Source organism: Kogia breviceps, chromosome 2 (assembly GCF_026419965.1).
Source record: "Kogia breviceps isolate mKogBre1 chromosome 2, mKogBre1 haplotype 1, whole genome shotgun sequence".
Classification (NCBI taxonomy): Eukaryota; Metazoa; Chordata; class Mammalia; order Artiodactyla; family Physeteridae; genus Kogia; species Kogia breviceps.
This window is the reverse complement of record NC_081311.1, coordinates 84,154,067-84,168,413: the sequence shown is the minus strand read 5'-3', so window position 1 is coordinate 84,168,413 and position 14,347 is coordinate 84,154,067. Positions and strand designations below refer to the sequence as shown.

The 14,347-nt window shown below is 48.3% G+C and overlaps 1 protein-coding gene and 1 pseudogene across 1 annotated transcript in view; one reads left to right on the top strand and one right to left on the bottom strand.

The window, feature by feature from the left end:
• Positions 1–6,983: 6,983 nt before the first annotated feature.
• On the bottom strand, positions 6,984–8,690 carry LOC131750627 (actin-related protein 2/3 complex subunit 1A pseudogene; annotated as a pseudogene).
• Positions 8,691–11,945: 3,255 nt separating this feature from the next.
• GALNT2 (polypeptide N-acetylgalactosaminyltransferase 2) overlaps positions 11,946–14,347 on the top strand; it is a 179,043-nt gene continuing 176,641 nt past the window's right edge. The window contains exon 1 of the mRNA XM_059053324.2: positions 11,946–12,187. Within this exon, the coding sequence (XP_058909307.1) occupies positions 12,062–12,187 (126 nt within the window). The 5' untranslated portion in view covers positions 11,946–12,061. The remainder of the gene's footprint in view (positions 12,188–14,347) is intronic.

Here is a 14,347-nt window from a genome sequence, read left to right as displayed (position 1 = left end):
ACATTCTTCGTGGGGCTGAAACATCTTTGCTAACAGAGGTATGGATAATTTAGGTGCTTTTTGTGAACCTCCGAAGGAATTAGATCCAAAGCAAAAAAATTCTGTGGAGCTGAGTTTAATCCTTAGCAGCTCGAGAACAGGAACCCCATAGTGTACATTTTTGGTTCCCTTTCACTCTTTAGAGAAGTTCTGAACCCAGCACAGACCTGTGGTAAACAAGTGTTGAGTAACGGATTGACTGACAGCCGGATGTTTCTGTCTGGCTACAATGTCTGAGTTTTTTTCTTTTTCCTTTTTTGTAAGGAAAAATTGTGCTTATTTTCACTGAAATTATTCTTCAGATTTCCCTTATTCTTCCTTTATTCTTTTTTTCTCCCTATTTTTCAGTTTGAACATTTTAAAATAAACAACGTTGAGAGAATAGGATAGTAACCCCATTGTGCTCTCCACCTGGATTCAACAATGAACATGTTTCCATATTTGTTTTCTCTCTATATATTTATAACTCTGTCTATAAATACTTCTTTGCTGGGTCATTTGAAAGTAAGTTGCATAAATAAATTTATTTTGAAAAAAGAAAGAAAGGTGCAGACATTATGACACTTCACCCCTCAAGTACTTCAGCCTGCATCTGCTAAGAATTAGAACATTTGTCTACATAACTATGGCATTATCAGAGCTAAAAAGTAATAGCCATCTCAAAATATAATCTAATATCCCTTCATTTATTCTTCGGTTGGAGATGTTTGCCTTTTGATTACACAATGACTTTGTTTTCCAAAATCGAATGCTACTCACTGTTCCTTACAAATTCACCAGATTTCACAGGGGTGGGAAAGACCTATAGTTCATTGCAGTCTCTACTTCTGGGAAGATAACGGGTTAGTCAGGCCCAAAGGAGGTGTTGTTTCAGGAACAGGCCATGTCGTTTGGGGCCACTGAGGGCTGCCTGGATCCCACATGGCTGTTGCAGGCTCTGAGCCCTACAGCTGTAAGTGTGTGACCTCGCTCTCTCTTCAATCTGTTACGAGTGTCCTTTACCTACTTGCCTTGCAGAATTTAAACACTGTAAACGAGCCAGCTCCCCTCTTGCCAATTCTGATTCGGTAGGTGTGGGGTGGGAATCTCAGGACATCTTATTTTTACAAAGCTCTCCAGGATTAGAAATCTGGCGGGGGGAGAGGGGGGATGGAAAACCCCCATGACACGGTCTGCCCACACAACACTTCTCTCTCCATCTTACGTGTATGTGTTTGTGGGTTTTGTAAGATGATTCCAATTATCTTCGGATGTGAGTGGTGTATAAACTATAAATAAATGAGAGACTTTCCCAGCACACCATGCACACGTTCCAGTCTTGGGACTCTGCAGCTGAAGCAGGGAGGGGGCGTTGCTGTGAGCTTAGAGTGAACGACCTGGGTCTGCACTTGGCCCTGCTAGGTCGTAGTTGCATGGACGATTTGGAAAGCTTACCTGAATTCTCTGAGCCTCAGGGGGTCCTCCAAGATGAGCAGAGCAATACCTCAGGAGGATTCAGTGAGATGTGCCTGTGAAAGCACTTTATGAAAGGTGCAGTAGGAGTCCAGTCGAGTTGGAGGTCTCTTTACCCAGACCCCAGGTGTATGCAGGGGACCGCTAGGGCAAGTGTGCCAAGGGTTCAGGTACCCCAGGAACCGAGAGCCCTGCTGGGAAGAAGCCCATCGTAAAGGAGGGCAGCAACCGTGGGCTGGAGGGGAGGAGGGGAAGAGCACTTCTGAGGCTGGGCGAGTATAGCTGCAGGTCATCAGAAGGCTCTCCCCCAAGCCGCCGCCCAGGATGTGCAATACGAGAGTGTACCACAACTCGTCATCTCTGTGGAGTGTGGACAGGGAAAGGCCCGCGTTGCCTCCTCGGCAGCCCTCGGGCTCACTCTAGCCACGGGCAGCCCGCCCTGCGCACGCGCCGACAGAGGTGGCGCTGCGGGGAGCGCTGGCGACCCCGCCGCCCCCGGGACGGGTTTCCTGGGAGCCCCGGTTGAGAGGATTCACATGGGCAGGAGGCGGGCGAGAAGAACACCCCGGGCTGACGGCAGGGCTGTCGTGGCGCTGTTCTCCTTGTCCCAGGCACTCAGTGGGGGAAGAGCCATCTGGAACGAAAGGGGCCGTCGTGCTGACTCCCAGCTCTAGTCTGGACCAGGAAAGGCTGCAGTGACCCCCGGCAGAACGATCCAGAATGAAGAGCAGCCTCCCCATGGCTTGACGTTCCCCCAACGTGGGACGAGGAGGCCGTGTGGACGCTTCCGGGATGCTCTGTTCCCAGAGGATGGGCTGTGATGGCTGGTGGGGACGGGAAGTGGGGACAGGGGCCGCGGTGCTGCCGGGGTTCTGGACGGAGGCTGATGAGCGGGGCTGAGTCTCACGGGCGCTTTACAGAGACTGAAAGGGAGGCAGCGACTCCTCATCCTTTCTGATTATGTTACTGAAGCATAACTTGCATATAGCAAGTGCATCTGTCATAGGTGTCCAGTCCGTTGGACTTTTTCACAAACTCAGCACATCCGGTAACCAGCGCCCAGATCCAAACCCAAAAGGTCCTCAATTTCCCCAAAGACTCTCCTGCTCGCTGAGCTGGCTTGGACAGGTAACACAACAGCGCTGGGCCGCATGATAAAACTGGAATAATAATAGTGTTTACTTCATCAGGCTGTTGTGAAGATTAATAATAAGCACGGAAAGTAATACACGAACAGCACTTGCAACAACACCTGGCGTGTAGTAAGCACCTAGTTAATGTTTACATTTTCAGGGCAATTGAATTCTTTAACCTAAATGACCTCGATGAGTTATTTCTCAGTCTCAATTCAAGTCAGGAAATTTCTGGGAAGATTATAGCAGGTGGTCAGTGTATGTATCCACCAGGTATGGGAGGAACAGCAGCCCTCGACTCGCCGTGGATGGGACTGTTGTACATCAAGTGTCCCCTCGCATTAAAGCCAGCTCATGGTAGGACCCAGGCAGCACTCTTTCGTATCTTCTTTTTACGATAGCCTCTGTATAAACACACTTCAAATTTTGCGGGGGAAAGAGTTCTGATTATCCAATTTCAGTGTATAGTATTTTCGTCCTATTTAAGCAGTTGTAATTTTGTTTTTCTTTTCTCTCCTAATTTCTCTCCGTATTTTCCTCCTATTAAAATATTTTAGAAAAAGGAAAATTGAACAATCAGATTACAAAAACGGTTCTTGTTGTGTAAAGACACAATATACCAGCAAATCGTACAGGGCTCCTGACATCTCTACCAATAGCAACTGGAACCAAGAACGGCTGCAGATGCCGTACTGATGTGTTGCTCCGAGTAGGCGCTGTTCCTGCTGTACCATATACACCCAAGAAAAATGCCTGAGGGCTTCCAGCAGAAAAAGATGACCCGGAAGAACGACAGCCACAGAGCCGCCCTGGCTGAGCAAAGGACAAGGCAGCACTTAAGGAGAGTTTGCACTCGGCCCATCACCGAGGAAAACACAGGACCTGTGCACAAGAAGGTGTGTGTGGAGGTGTGTCGGGAAGGTAAACAGGCAAAAGAAACGGGAAAGGAGAGTTCTATGTGTGCGAGTTGCCTAGGGAACCAAGATGCAGTGAAGTTTAGAGGCCTGAGTTGGGTAGCTTTACCCAGATGATTTCAGGGTTCTGCATCTTTCCTAATTTGTAAAAAGCAACGAATCATCAGGCTCAACCACACTGTCAGCTAAATCACTTTTTAAAGAAAATAAATCAGACTTGCAGGAAATTTGCCAAAACAATTCCTATACGTTCTTTACCCAGACTCATCGCCTTTAAAAATTTTGCCATAGCTGTTTTATTATCCTCTGTCTATATTTTTCCTGAGGGTGGCTTGTGTTTCTCATGTCACTTTAACCTTTGATAGTTCAGTTCCTATTTCCTAAGAACAAGAGTCTCCTATGTAATCCTGTTACAGCTATAACAACCAGAATACGTCACCCTCTACGTAAGCTGGCATGTGCTATAGCATTGAGCTATGCTATCACCTATTCTGCATCTCTCATCCACTTTTGTAAATTGTCCTCGTCACGTTTTCAGCCACTTGTAGGGGATCATGTACTCATGTAGTTATCCCGTCTCCCTAGGTCCACTAGTCTGGACCAGCTCCTTACCCTTTCTTTGTCTTGCATCATAGTGACATTTCTGAAGAACACAAGCCAATTATTTTACAGACTGTTCTTCGATTTTTTTTTCAGTATTTATTCGCTATGAGGTTCAAGTTATGTATCCTTGGCCAGAATACCAAAATGGTGTGTCGTGTCCTTCTCAGGGTATTTCTGCAGACACAGGACGTCCACCTGACCCTCATGAGTGAGTCATTTGATCACCTGGCCAGGATGCTGCCCAGTCTCTCCACTGTACAGTTACTGGTTTCCCTCTGTAACTAATAAGTATTTTGATGAAAGACATTTGCAGACCTTGTAAATATCCTCTCTCTCATCAAACTTCCCCGTTCCTCCCCTGCAAGCCCTGCCCCCCCCCCACACACACTTTAGAATGTATTGATGAGTCTTCTCCCATCATTACTATGATGGCTGCAAAACAGTGATTTTCATCTTCACCTTCCCTTCACCTTTATCAGTTGGCATTCTACTGAAAGAAAGAGCCCTCCCATCTCCTCCATTTATTTCTCTATTAATTATCAGCATGTACGCATAGATTTCTATTTTATTCAATATTTATTGTGACACATATATGTCCTAGAATTAGCCGATGGGTGCCCTTCAAGCTGGCCCCTGTGACATTTTAACCCGCCCCTCCCCCTTTCTTTTTGGCTGCACGCGGGCTTTCTCTAGTTGCGGCAAGCGGGGGCTACTCTTCTTTGCGGTGCGCGGGCTTCTCACTGCAGTGGCTTCTCTTGTTGTGCAGCATGGGCTCTAGGCGCGTGGGCTTCAGTAGTTGTGGCTCGTGGGCTCTAGAGCGCAGGCTCAGTAGTTGTGACTCATGGGCTTAGTTGCTCCGCAGCATGTGGGATCTTCCCGGACCACGGATCTAAACTGTGTCCCCTGCATTGGCAGGCAGATTCTTAACCACTGCGCCACCAGGGAAGTCCCTGAATCATTTTTAAGTGTACATTTCAGGGACATTAAGCATACTCACATAGTTCTGCACCAGAGTCTATCTCCAGAACTTTGTCATCTCCCCAAACTGGAACTCTGTACCAATTAAACAATCACTCCCCCTTCTTCCCTCCCCGTCCCTGGCAACCACCCTTCTACTTTCTGTCTCTGTGAATTTGACTCCTCTAGGGACTTAATGGAAGTGGGCTCATAGTTTTTGTTCTTTGGTGCCTGGCTTATTTCACTTAGTATCATGTTATAACTTACGTCAGAATTTCCTTTCTTTTCTTTTTTTTTTTTTTTGACATTAAAACTTATTTAATTATAAAACTTTGAACAACAGAATCCAAACTTGTATTTAACTGAAAACATAGCTCCAGTCACAAATGATTCATGAAGAATTGATCATAAAACCTGTAAAGACAGAAAGTAGGTCTCTCATCATGTAGGGCTAGGGGCAGGAGGAGAGAGTCACTGTAAGTGGGTACAAGGTTTCTTTTTTTGGAATGTTAGAAATGCTTAAAAACAGATTTTGGTGATGTTTGCACAATCCTGTTAATGTAATAAAAATCACTGAACCTTACACTTAAAATGAATCAATTATATCTAAATGAAGCTGTTGATAAAAAAAATCAGAGCATTTTAACAAAGGCAACTTGTCTTCTAAAGGGGTGTGTGGCCATTGAGCTCTTCTAATGGCCTGCATTACTTTTTTTAAAAAAAACATCTTTATTGGAGTAGAATTGCTTTACAATGGTGTGTTAGTTTCTGCTGTATAACAAAGTGCATCAGCTCTACATATACATATATCCCTATATCCCCTGCCTGTTGTGTCTCCCTCCCTCCCTCCGTACCCCACCCCTCTAGGTGGACACAAAGCACCGAGCTGATCTCCCTGTGCGATGTGGCTGCTTCCCACTAGCTAGCTATTTTACATTCGGTAGTGTGTATATGTCCATGCTACTCTCTCACTTCATCTCAGCTTACCCTTCCCCCTCCCCATGTCCTCAAGTCCATGCTCTACGTCTGCGTCTTTATTCCTGTCCTGCCCCTAGGTGCATCAGAACCATTTTTTAAAAATATTTCCTTTCTTTTTAAAGCTGAATAATATTCCATTGTATGTCACATTTCACTCATCCATTCATTTGTTGATGGACACCGGGCTGCTTGCATGGTTTCTTTCTTTTTTTTTTTTTTTTTTTTTTTTTTGTGGTACGCGGGCCTCTCACTGCTGCGGCCTCTCCCATTGCGGAGCACAGGCTCCGGACGCGCAGGCTCAGCGGCCACGGCTCACGGGCCCAGCCGCTCCGTGGCATGTGGGATCTTCCCGGACCAGGGCACAAACCTGCGTCCCCTGCATCGGCAGGTGGACTCTCAACCACTGCGCCACCAGGGAAGCCCTGCTTGCATGTTTTGGCTCTTGTGAATAACGGTGCCATGAACATGGGAGCACATGTTCGAACCCTTGCTCTCACTTCTTTTAGGTATGTACCCAGAAGTGGAATTGCTGAATCATCTGGTAATTCTCAGTTTAAGTTATTAAGGGACAGCCAAAATGTTTTCCACGGCAGCTGTACCATTTTGCCTTCCCACCAGCAACACACAAGGGTTCCAGTTGCTCCACATCCTTTTCTTCTTTTTTTTTTCACATTCAGTATTTTTATTTAAATTTTTAGCAGACAATTTACATACTTCCCCCACCCCTTCCTTTAAGTTAGTGTGACAATTTTCCATAATAAACTACTTAAAGAGAAGCTTTGGTCAAGAATGGAATGAAATAGCAAAACAAAAAAACAAAAAATAAAACCCAAATCACTGCTGCTTTTAAAAAACCGATACTTTCACCAATTATTGTCAGACAAAACACAGAACAAGGTTTGCGCCATATGTGTCTTCAGTGTTTCCTGGCGGCTGGCTCTCCTCCCCATCTTGTGAATGGCGGAGCTGCCCGGCGCAGCCTGTCCGTCCTCATGCTGGATCTGGGAGGCTTGCTCAGCTGCACATTATCCGAAGGCCCTGGATAGAAGACTCTAAGGTCTTGAAATCCCAAATGGTCATGGCTCCACCGATGCCAGTCGTGCAAAATTTGCGACAATCTTGCTTGTCCACCTCATAAACAGACACTTGAGTGATGCTGTTCTGGTGCAGTGTCTCCAGGGCCGGGTTGCGGTCCTCGGTCGTGGCCCGCTTGTCCATGTTGCGGAAGTGCTCCATGGCCGACATGTTGCGCTGGTTGCTCTGTTTCGGGATGTCTAGCTTGGAGACAAAGATCAAGCAGCCGCGGTCGTTGTAGTTAAAGGGCATGGGGCAGCAGTCATGGCCAGCAGCCAGGACACTGTTCTCTGAGATGAAGGACACGCTCAGGAGGGGCAGGAACTCTGTCTTCAGAGTTGAGATCTGCATGCTTTTTGAGGCATGGGTAACGGACATGGTGCTGTCGTGGCTGACCCAGTACAGGCGGCTCCCGCTGGCGGAGAAGCTGACCTTGAGCACCCAGCCGCCAGTGCCACTGCCACCAAACTCTGACATCAGATGACCAAAAGGCATCTTGCTGCCCCAGGGCATACTGGCTGGCTTCTCATCCACTTCTTTAACGTAGGCAGAAAACACTCTGCATTTGAAATCACAGGATCCTGCTGCCAGCAAGACATTGTTGGGATGCCAATCCAAGCTGAGGACCGTGGAGGGAATGGGTTTTTTAATGTGCTTGCTTACGCACCAGTCATTTTCGGACTCGAAGTAACAAACAGAAATGAGTCGTGCTCCGCTGCCCACAGCAAATTTGTTCTCGAACGGGGACCACTCGACAAAAGTGGCTGCACAGTTAATTCTCAGAATCACCAGGGTCGGCTTCCAGACACCACCCTTCTGACCCCAGATGTAGGCATTGCGGTCAACCCTGCAAGTGACGACGCGGTCAGTCTTGGGAGCGCAGTCAATGCCTGTGATGTGTCCGTTGTGCTCCTTGAATTCATGAGCTTTCACCCACTGCCTCCCGTTCTTATGGATGTGGATTTCGTGGTTATTGGGGCTCAGGGCAATGGGTACGATCCCTGTTCCAGGCATGACAGGTGATTGGCTCTAGTAAAAATTGATGCAGGGACATTATTCTTCGTGTTTTCAAAGGACAGAAAACTGGGGGTCGGGGCCGTCCAGACAGGCTCGGAGTGTTAAATTCCCAGACTCTGGTCAGTCAACGTGAACAGGCTCCAACAGGCGCGGGAGGAGGACCGAGGGCCACATCCTTTTCAATATTTGTTATATTCTGGTTTTTCATTTTTGTTTTTGCTTTTTAAAAAAGAATAGCCATATTACTGGAGATATCTCATTGTGGCGTTTGTTTTGTTGTTTGCATTATCGATGTTGGAGGTAGGTTCCAGTTTGCCCTCATGGATTTTAGTTGCTGTCATGAGGTCTACTTTATTCTTGCAGCTTCTTTGTCCTTATGCTTCCCCATGTCACATCTAGCCTTTCTTCTGACTTCAGGTTTACAAACCACAGTGCCTTCAGACCCATTGCCATGCACAATGGAGTTGAAGCTTTGGCCATAAATTGTCCTTCTTCACCTCGGATGCTCTTTAGCCTGTTCTACTTTGTTTGATACCAGGATCACAGCTTCTGCTCTTTTAGAGTTGGGTTTTCCTTTATGACCAAAGTTGAAAATCTTTTAACAGGCAAATTAAGTGCATTTGTAAATTCATATACTGGTATGGTTTGGTCTCCACTCTGTCCTGTTACTTTCTGTTATAATTACTGCATGTATTATGGTATACTTATTGTGTTTCTTTCACCGTTTGGTGTGTATTCTTTGCTATTAAAAATTTTTTTTCTTTTAGGGTTTTGGAACAGGGTTTCCAATATTTTGGAATATTTATGTTTTGCTTTAGTGGTTAAGTTTTTATATTTTTACATTAATTCTTTTCTTTTTTCTTAACCCTTTAACATCTGGTCTGTCCATTTTATATGGTGCCATTTGATTAGCAACTATTACCTATTTAACAGTCAGTTACACGATTATGCTTCCCCTTTTCTCTCTCCCTTCTCCTTCAGTTTTTTTTCAGTTGCACCTGTTCTATTTGATTAGAAAGTATGTGTATATACTAGTCTGCCCATCCGTCATTTGGTGGTTTCCTCAGTTCTCTCTTGTTTGGGGGAAGCTCATTCTCCAGGAAAGGCATAGGATGCTGTCTAAATTTTTGTACTCAGTTCTCATCTGTTTGTCTACATCTTTGATCCTTAAAGGCTGGACACAAAAATCCTTGGCTGGTACTTTCTTTCCTTAGTGTCTTGTAAATACTGCTTCACTGTTGCGTTGCTCTGTATGTTGCCAGCCTAAATATTTTTATTTCTATAAGTAGTTTGATCTTTCTGCCTTTAAAATCTAATAGTTTTACTAAAATATGTTTTGGAGTTGATTATTCCACTCAGTTTTCCAAGGTACATGGAAGGTACTTTCAATATATAATTTAAATTTTCTCTTATTTCTGGATTATTTTCTGGGATTATAGTTTCCCCCTCTAGTTTTATTGAGATATGATTGACATATAGCACTGTGCACAGCATAATGACTTGACTAACATATATTGTGAAATGAGTATCACAATGTTTAGTTAATATTCATCATCTCATTTAGATACAAAGAAAGGAAAGAAAGAAAAAATGTTCTGTTTCCGGTGAAGAGAACTCTTAGGACACACTCTGTTAACAACCTTCAAAAGTACCATACAGCAGTGGTAACTATCGTCATCATGCTGTATGTTACATCTGGGATGACGGTGTTAATATTAATTTTGCTTCACTGTTTGGTGTTTCTACTTTAGAGACTCCAGTGACATGTATTTTGGTTCTTCTTTCCTGGCTTTCATTTCAACGACTTATCTCTGAAAGCTTTTTACTCCTTTATCTTATTTTCAATTTCTTGAGTATTTTCTTGCCATTCTTCAGTGTCCCCTTTTACATATTTGTATTTGATATATTCTCCCTTAGGCGTCTTGTAATTCTTCTTTGTTTCTGGGATAGTTTTGTCTTTATTTTCAATTTCTATCCTGAATCTTATCAACTCCTGCTGTATTTCTTCCAATTTTTGCCGAATATATTCTTAGGTTTTGAATTCCTGATTCTAGGTGTGTGTGTGTGTGTGTGTGTGTGTATCCAAATATATGATACTTTGTTCAGCTTGAGAGTTTGACATAAGGTCTTACAATTTTCCTCTGCTTTGTCGTTTTATTGATGGGGGGATTTCCATCAGGTGAAATGTTATGATTCATCTTCTCATCATAAGAAATGTATTTTTTTTTCTTTTTGCAGTAGATTTATATGCAGCTATTTTGATGTTTTAGTGCTACTAGACATTTTGACACAGGGTTCATAGTTCAAGAATGTCCTCTTCTCACTGTATACTGAAGTGCAGTTTTTAATAACCACACTGAGGGAGGGACTGGTTGTCTTTTATTTCTGCGGATCTATAATTCCCTCCTTTTACTTCCTTCTTTTCCTTCACCACAAGACCTCCAAAGGGCATTGCCCTTTCTCTATTCATCTGACTCTTCCCAGAAGCAAGGCTTCTTCAAGGCTGCCACCTCCTGTCCCATTCTCTTTCAAACCTCTTCTCTTTTCCAGTCAAGTACCCAACCTGTGTTCAGTATTTAGTTCTTGGTGTTGGACTTTCTCTTCATAGAAGGATTTAAGCCTGGGTTTCACTTAAGTCCTTGGCAACAGTGGGAGGAGCTCTGTTGGAATTTGAGGTATTTTCTTTCTTCTACTTAAGAAGTAATTTGAAGTTCAGTTCATGGCATTCGCTCTCCTAGTAAAGCTGAAGGCTTGTTTGTTTGTTTGTGTTTTATTGAGGATGTGAGTAGAGATTCAGATGCAGGCAGCTGCCTTTGTCCTCTGGACTGGTCAGCTTCCGGAATCCCTTTTAAAATATCAAGCGCTAAGTAACATTTCTTTCTTTCCTAGGAACACTGGAAACTTTGCTGTTACAAGGGCATCGTCAAGGTTACACAGATTCAGTTACAAGACAGATCTTTCTTCTTGCATCTTTAAAGCTGTTTCGTGTGCTGCCTCTTCTTTCTTCTTTTAATACAGCAACCAGTCACAAAGAAAAAAATTAAAAAGAATATATTGCCTTCCTTCTTCCTCATTTCGTGTTTGCTTAAAAACAAAAAAGAAAATCCTGCTATTCAGCACTCCGTTCATCCCCGGAAACGTGCTCCCATGAAAAATCACCTCTCGGTTTCTGCCTCCAGGCCGCTACCTCTGCCTAAATAAATAAATAAAATGGACACCTGGGGATCACGGATGTTCTGCTGCAAGATTAGTAAGAAAACTGCAGCGAGCAGCAGCCAAGTCGGGTCCCGGAGTGGGATTTGCACCATAAAACTCAGGTCGGTGGGCCAATAAGAGCGAGCCTGCCAGGGTGCTGGCGTGGTCCCAAAGACCGAGGACCAAGGAAGTGGCGCTCCCGGCCGGGCTGCAGGGGCGACCGCTGGTCCCTGGTGGGGGCGACCGCTGGTCCCTGGTGCCGGCGCCCGTGTGTGTGCGCACTTGTGCGCGCGCCCCGCGGGCGCCCGGCGGCCACCTGTCACTCACGGGGGTGGCGGGGCGGGGCGGGGCGGTGGCAGGCGGAGGCCCTCCCCGCGGGGCCGGCGCGCCGCCGCCGTGGAGACGCGGTAATCCCCTCCTCCGCCCGCGCCGGGCCCCTGCAGCCGCCGCCGATTGGTCGCCCTTTGCTCCCTGACCCCCTCGCCGCCTCCGCGGCCGCCGCTTCCTGCTCGGGCGCGGCGCGGCGCTCCCGGCCGGGGCGGAGCTCGGGCGCCGGGCGCGCACCGCCCTCGCCGCCAGCCGCGCCGGAGGAGGAGCCGCCGCGCCCTTCCCCTTCCTCCGCTCCTCCCCGGCCCGCGCCCGCCGCGGCCCCAGGCAGACTCGCGAGCAGCGGCCGCGGCCGGCGGTCGAGTCGGGAGGATGCGGCGGCGCTCGCGGATGCTGCTTTGCTTCGCCTTGCTGTGGGTGCTGGGCATCGCCTACTACATGTACTCGGGGGGCGGCTCCGCGCTGGCCGCGGGCGCGGGCGGCGGCGCCGGCAGGAAGGTGAGTGGGGCGCCCGCCCGCGGCCCGGCCCCGGAACCCCCGGCGCCCACGCGCCCGGGCCGCGCCGCGGGGCACCGATGGGGGTTCCTGGTTCCTCCTGCCCTTCTCCACCCGGACCTCCGCTCCGGCCACCCGCTCCGGGCCTCCCGGCCGTGTCCCCGAGGCTGGGGGCGCCTCCGGCCCCTCTGCGCTCGCCTGGTTCGGGAGAGGGCGACCCGGCGCAGCCCCCGGGACTGGGGCCGCCGACGCTTCTTGTCGCCCCCCGCCCCGGCTCTCTGCTCCACGTAATTTGAGTTGAGTTTCGTCCGGCCGCCGGGAGCCCGGTCCCCTGCGGTGGGACGTTTGGGGGTGGGGATGTTGGGAAGCACAAAAGCGGGTGGGGGGGGGGAGGGCGAGAGGCGGCCGCCTTTGCGACGTGTCACGTACCTGGGGAGACAGGAGTCCAAGTTTCTTTTCAGCCCTTTGATACCAGCCGCTGCAGTGTCCCTTCCCCCTTGTCGCCGCGCCGCGGGGAGGGGGCAGTTCTGGGTCTCGGCCCGGTACTTCTGGGGACGGGGGCGCCGCCAGCCCCGCGCCCGACGGAACGGACCTCCCCGGCGGTGCAGGCGGAGGGCCCCCGCACCCCTGCGCCCCGGACGAGGCCGGCCACCCACCCACACCCCGCGACCGTCTCTTCCCGGCCCCCGCGCCCGACTCGGCTGGCCCTCCCGCGCGGCCCCCGGCACCCGCCTGTCTCAGCCCCACGCCCCCGTTCCGCGGGGTGGTCCCTCTACCGTGTGTGTTCTCGGCAGGCTCCGGGGGCCTAGGGGATGGGCCGTGGGCACCGCATGAGCCGCTATGGACGGCCGGGTGCCCTCGGGAGGAAATGGAGCGCCCAGGGCGCCGGGGCCCTGCGATCCCGCTGGGAGAGCAGGGCTCTGGGCTGTGCACTTGCCGCCAGCGGTGTTTGTGGGGTTTGGTGGCAACCAGACTTTGAAAGCAGCCTCCACACGGTGTAACCCCTCTGCTGTGACCTATAGCGTCACCGCAAACCTAGGAAATTCTGAGTTAGTGGAGGTGGACCGTGGGTTGGGCAGGAACCAGGGAATGGTGTCCTGGAACAAGCTAGCCAGAGTAGCTGGATGAAAAGACTTTAGCTCTAAAGTCAGACCATAAACGTCAAAGCTGAGGTTCAGCTGCTTCAGAGGTTTCCTTCCTTCCTTCCTCCTTTCATTCATTCTTAGCTGAAGGTGTTAGATTCATGGTAAATTTCTTGGGCTTGCTTTATCTAGAGGGGCAGAAATGAAAAGTCTTTCCATGTGCAGAATTGGCCTAGCTTATTTCTGAGCTGACATGTGCTCTTAGCCCTGTTTTTTTTCCCCTATTTTAATCCAGGGAACTGTTGTTCACATGCATGAAGTCTCCGTTCATCCTTGAATGGTAAAGAGCAGTGCGCCCAGCGGAAGCAGTGCAGCCCTTTGAAAACCGTGGTCGTGTTAAACTGGAATTATTTCAAAAGCTTTGCTTCCCAGTAGACTGTGCCTTCGCAGGTCCACGTAGCCTGGTGTGCTGGTGAGACCTGGCAGAGCTTCCTGCCTTTCATGTGAAAGAAAACCGAATACATAAGCCGTGCTTAGTGTTGCCTTTCCTTGGTCTGCCGCTTTCATTAGCACATGTGATTGGAAACAGCAACAGGGTGGCATTAGCATCTGGAGAGGTTGGCTTCTCCCTGGTGGGCTTCAGCTGGTGGATGGTTCTTGAGGGGTCTTGCATTTGGTCCTTAGTTTAAAAAAAAAAAAATCCGAGAACTCCTTGTGGCCTGCTGGCAGCAGGAAGGTACAGAGACCTCGTGGAAAACAGTGTGCGAAATGAACAATTTTACGTGGATTGGCGATTTGTCAGTTGGGGAAGAGGCGTGTACATGCAATAGCTTTTGAAACTGGAGGAGACTCGTTAGCATAGTGTTGACCCTGGTATTAAAGTAACCGCCCTGAGACTGACTCCGGAGGGGTCAGTAGAATCTGCTGTCCTGAATTTCCTAATCTAGAGTATAAAACTGCATAGTCTTTCTTCCTCCTGAGTTGTTTCCATGGATTCAGAGACCAGAAAGTCTCTTCAAATTTAGTTCATCCTCGTGATAAAAGGAAATATATAGATTTTCTAGCTTGTAAAGTACGGACG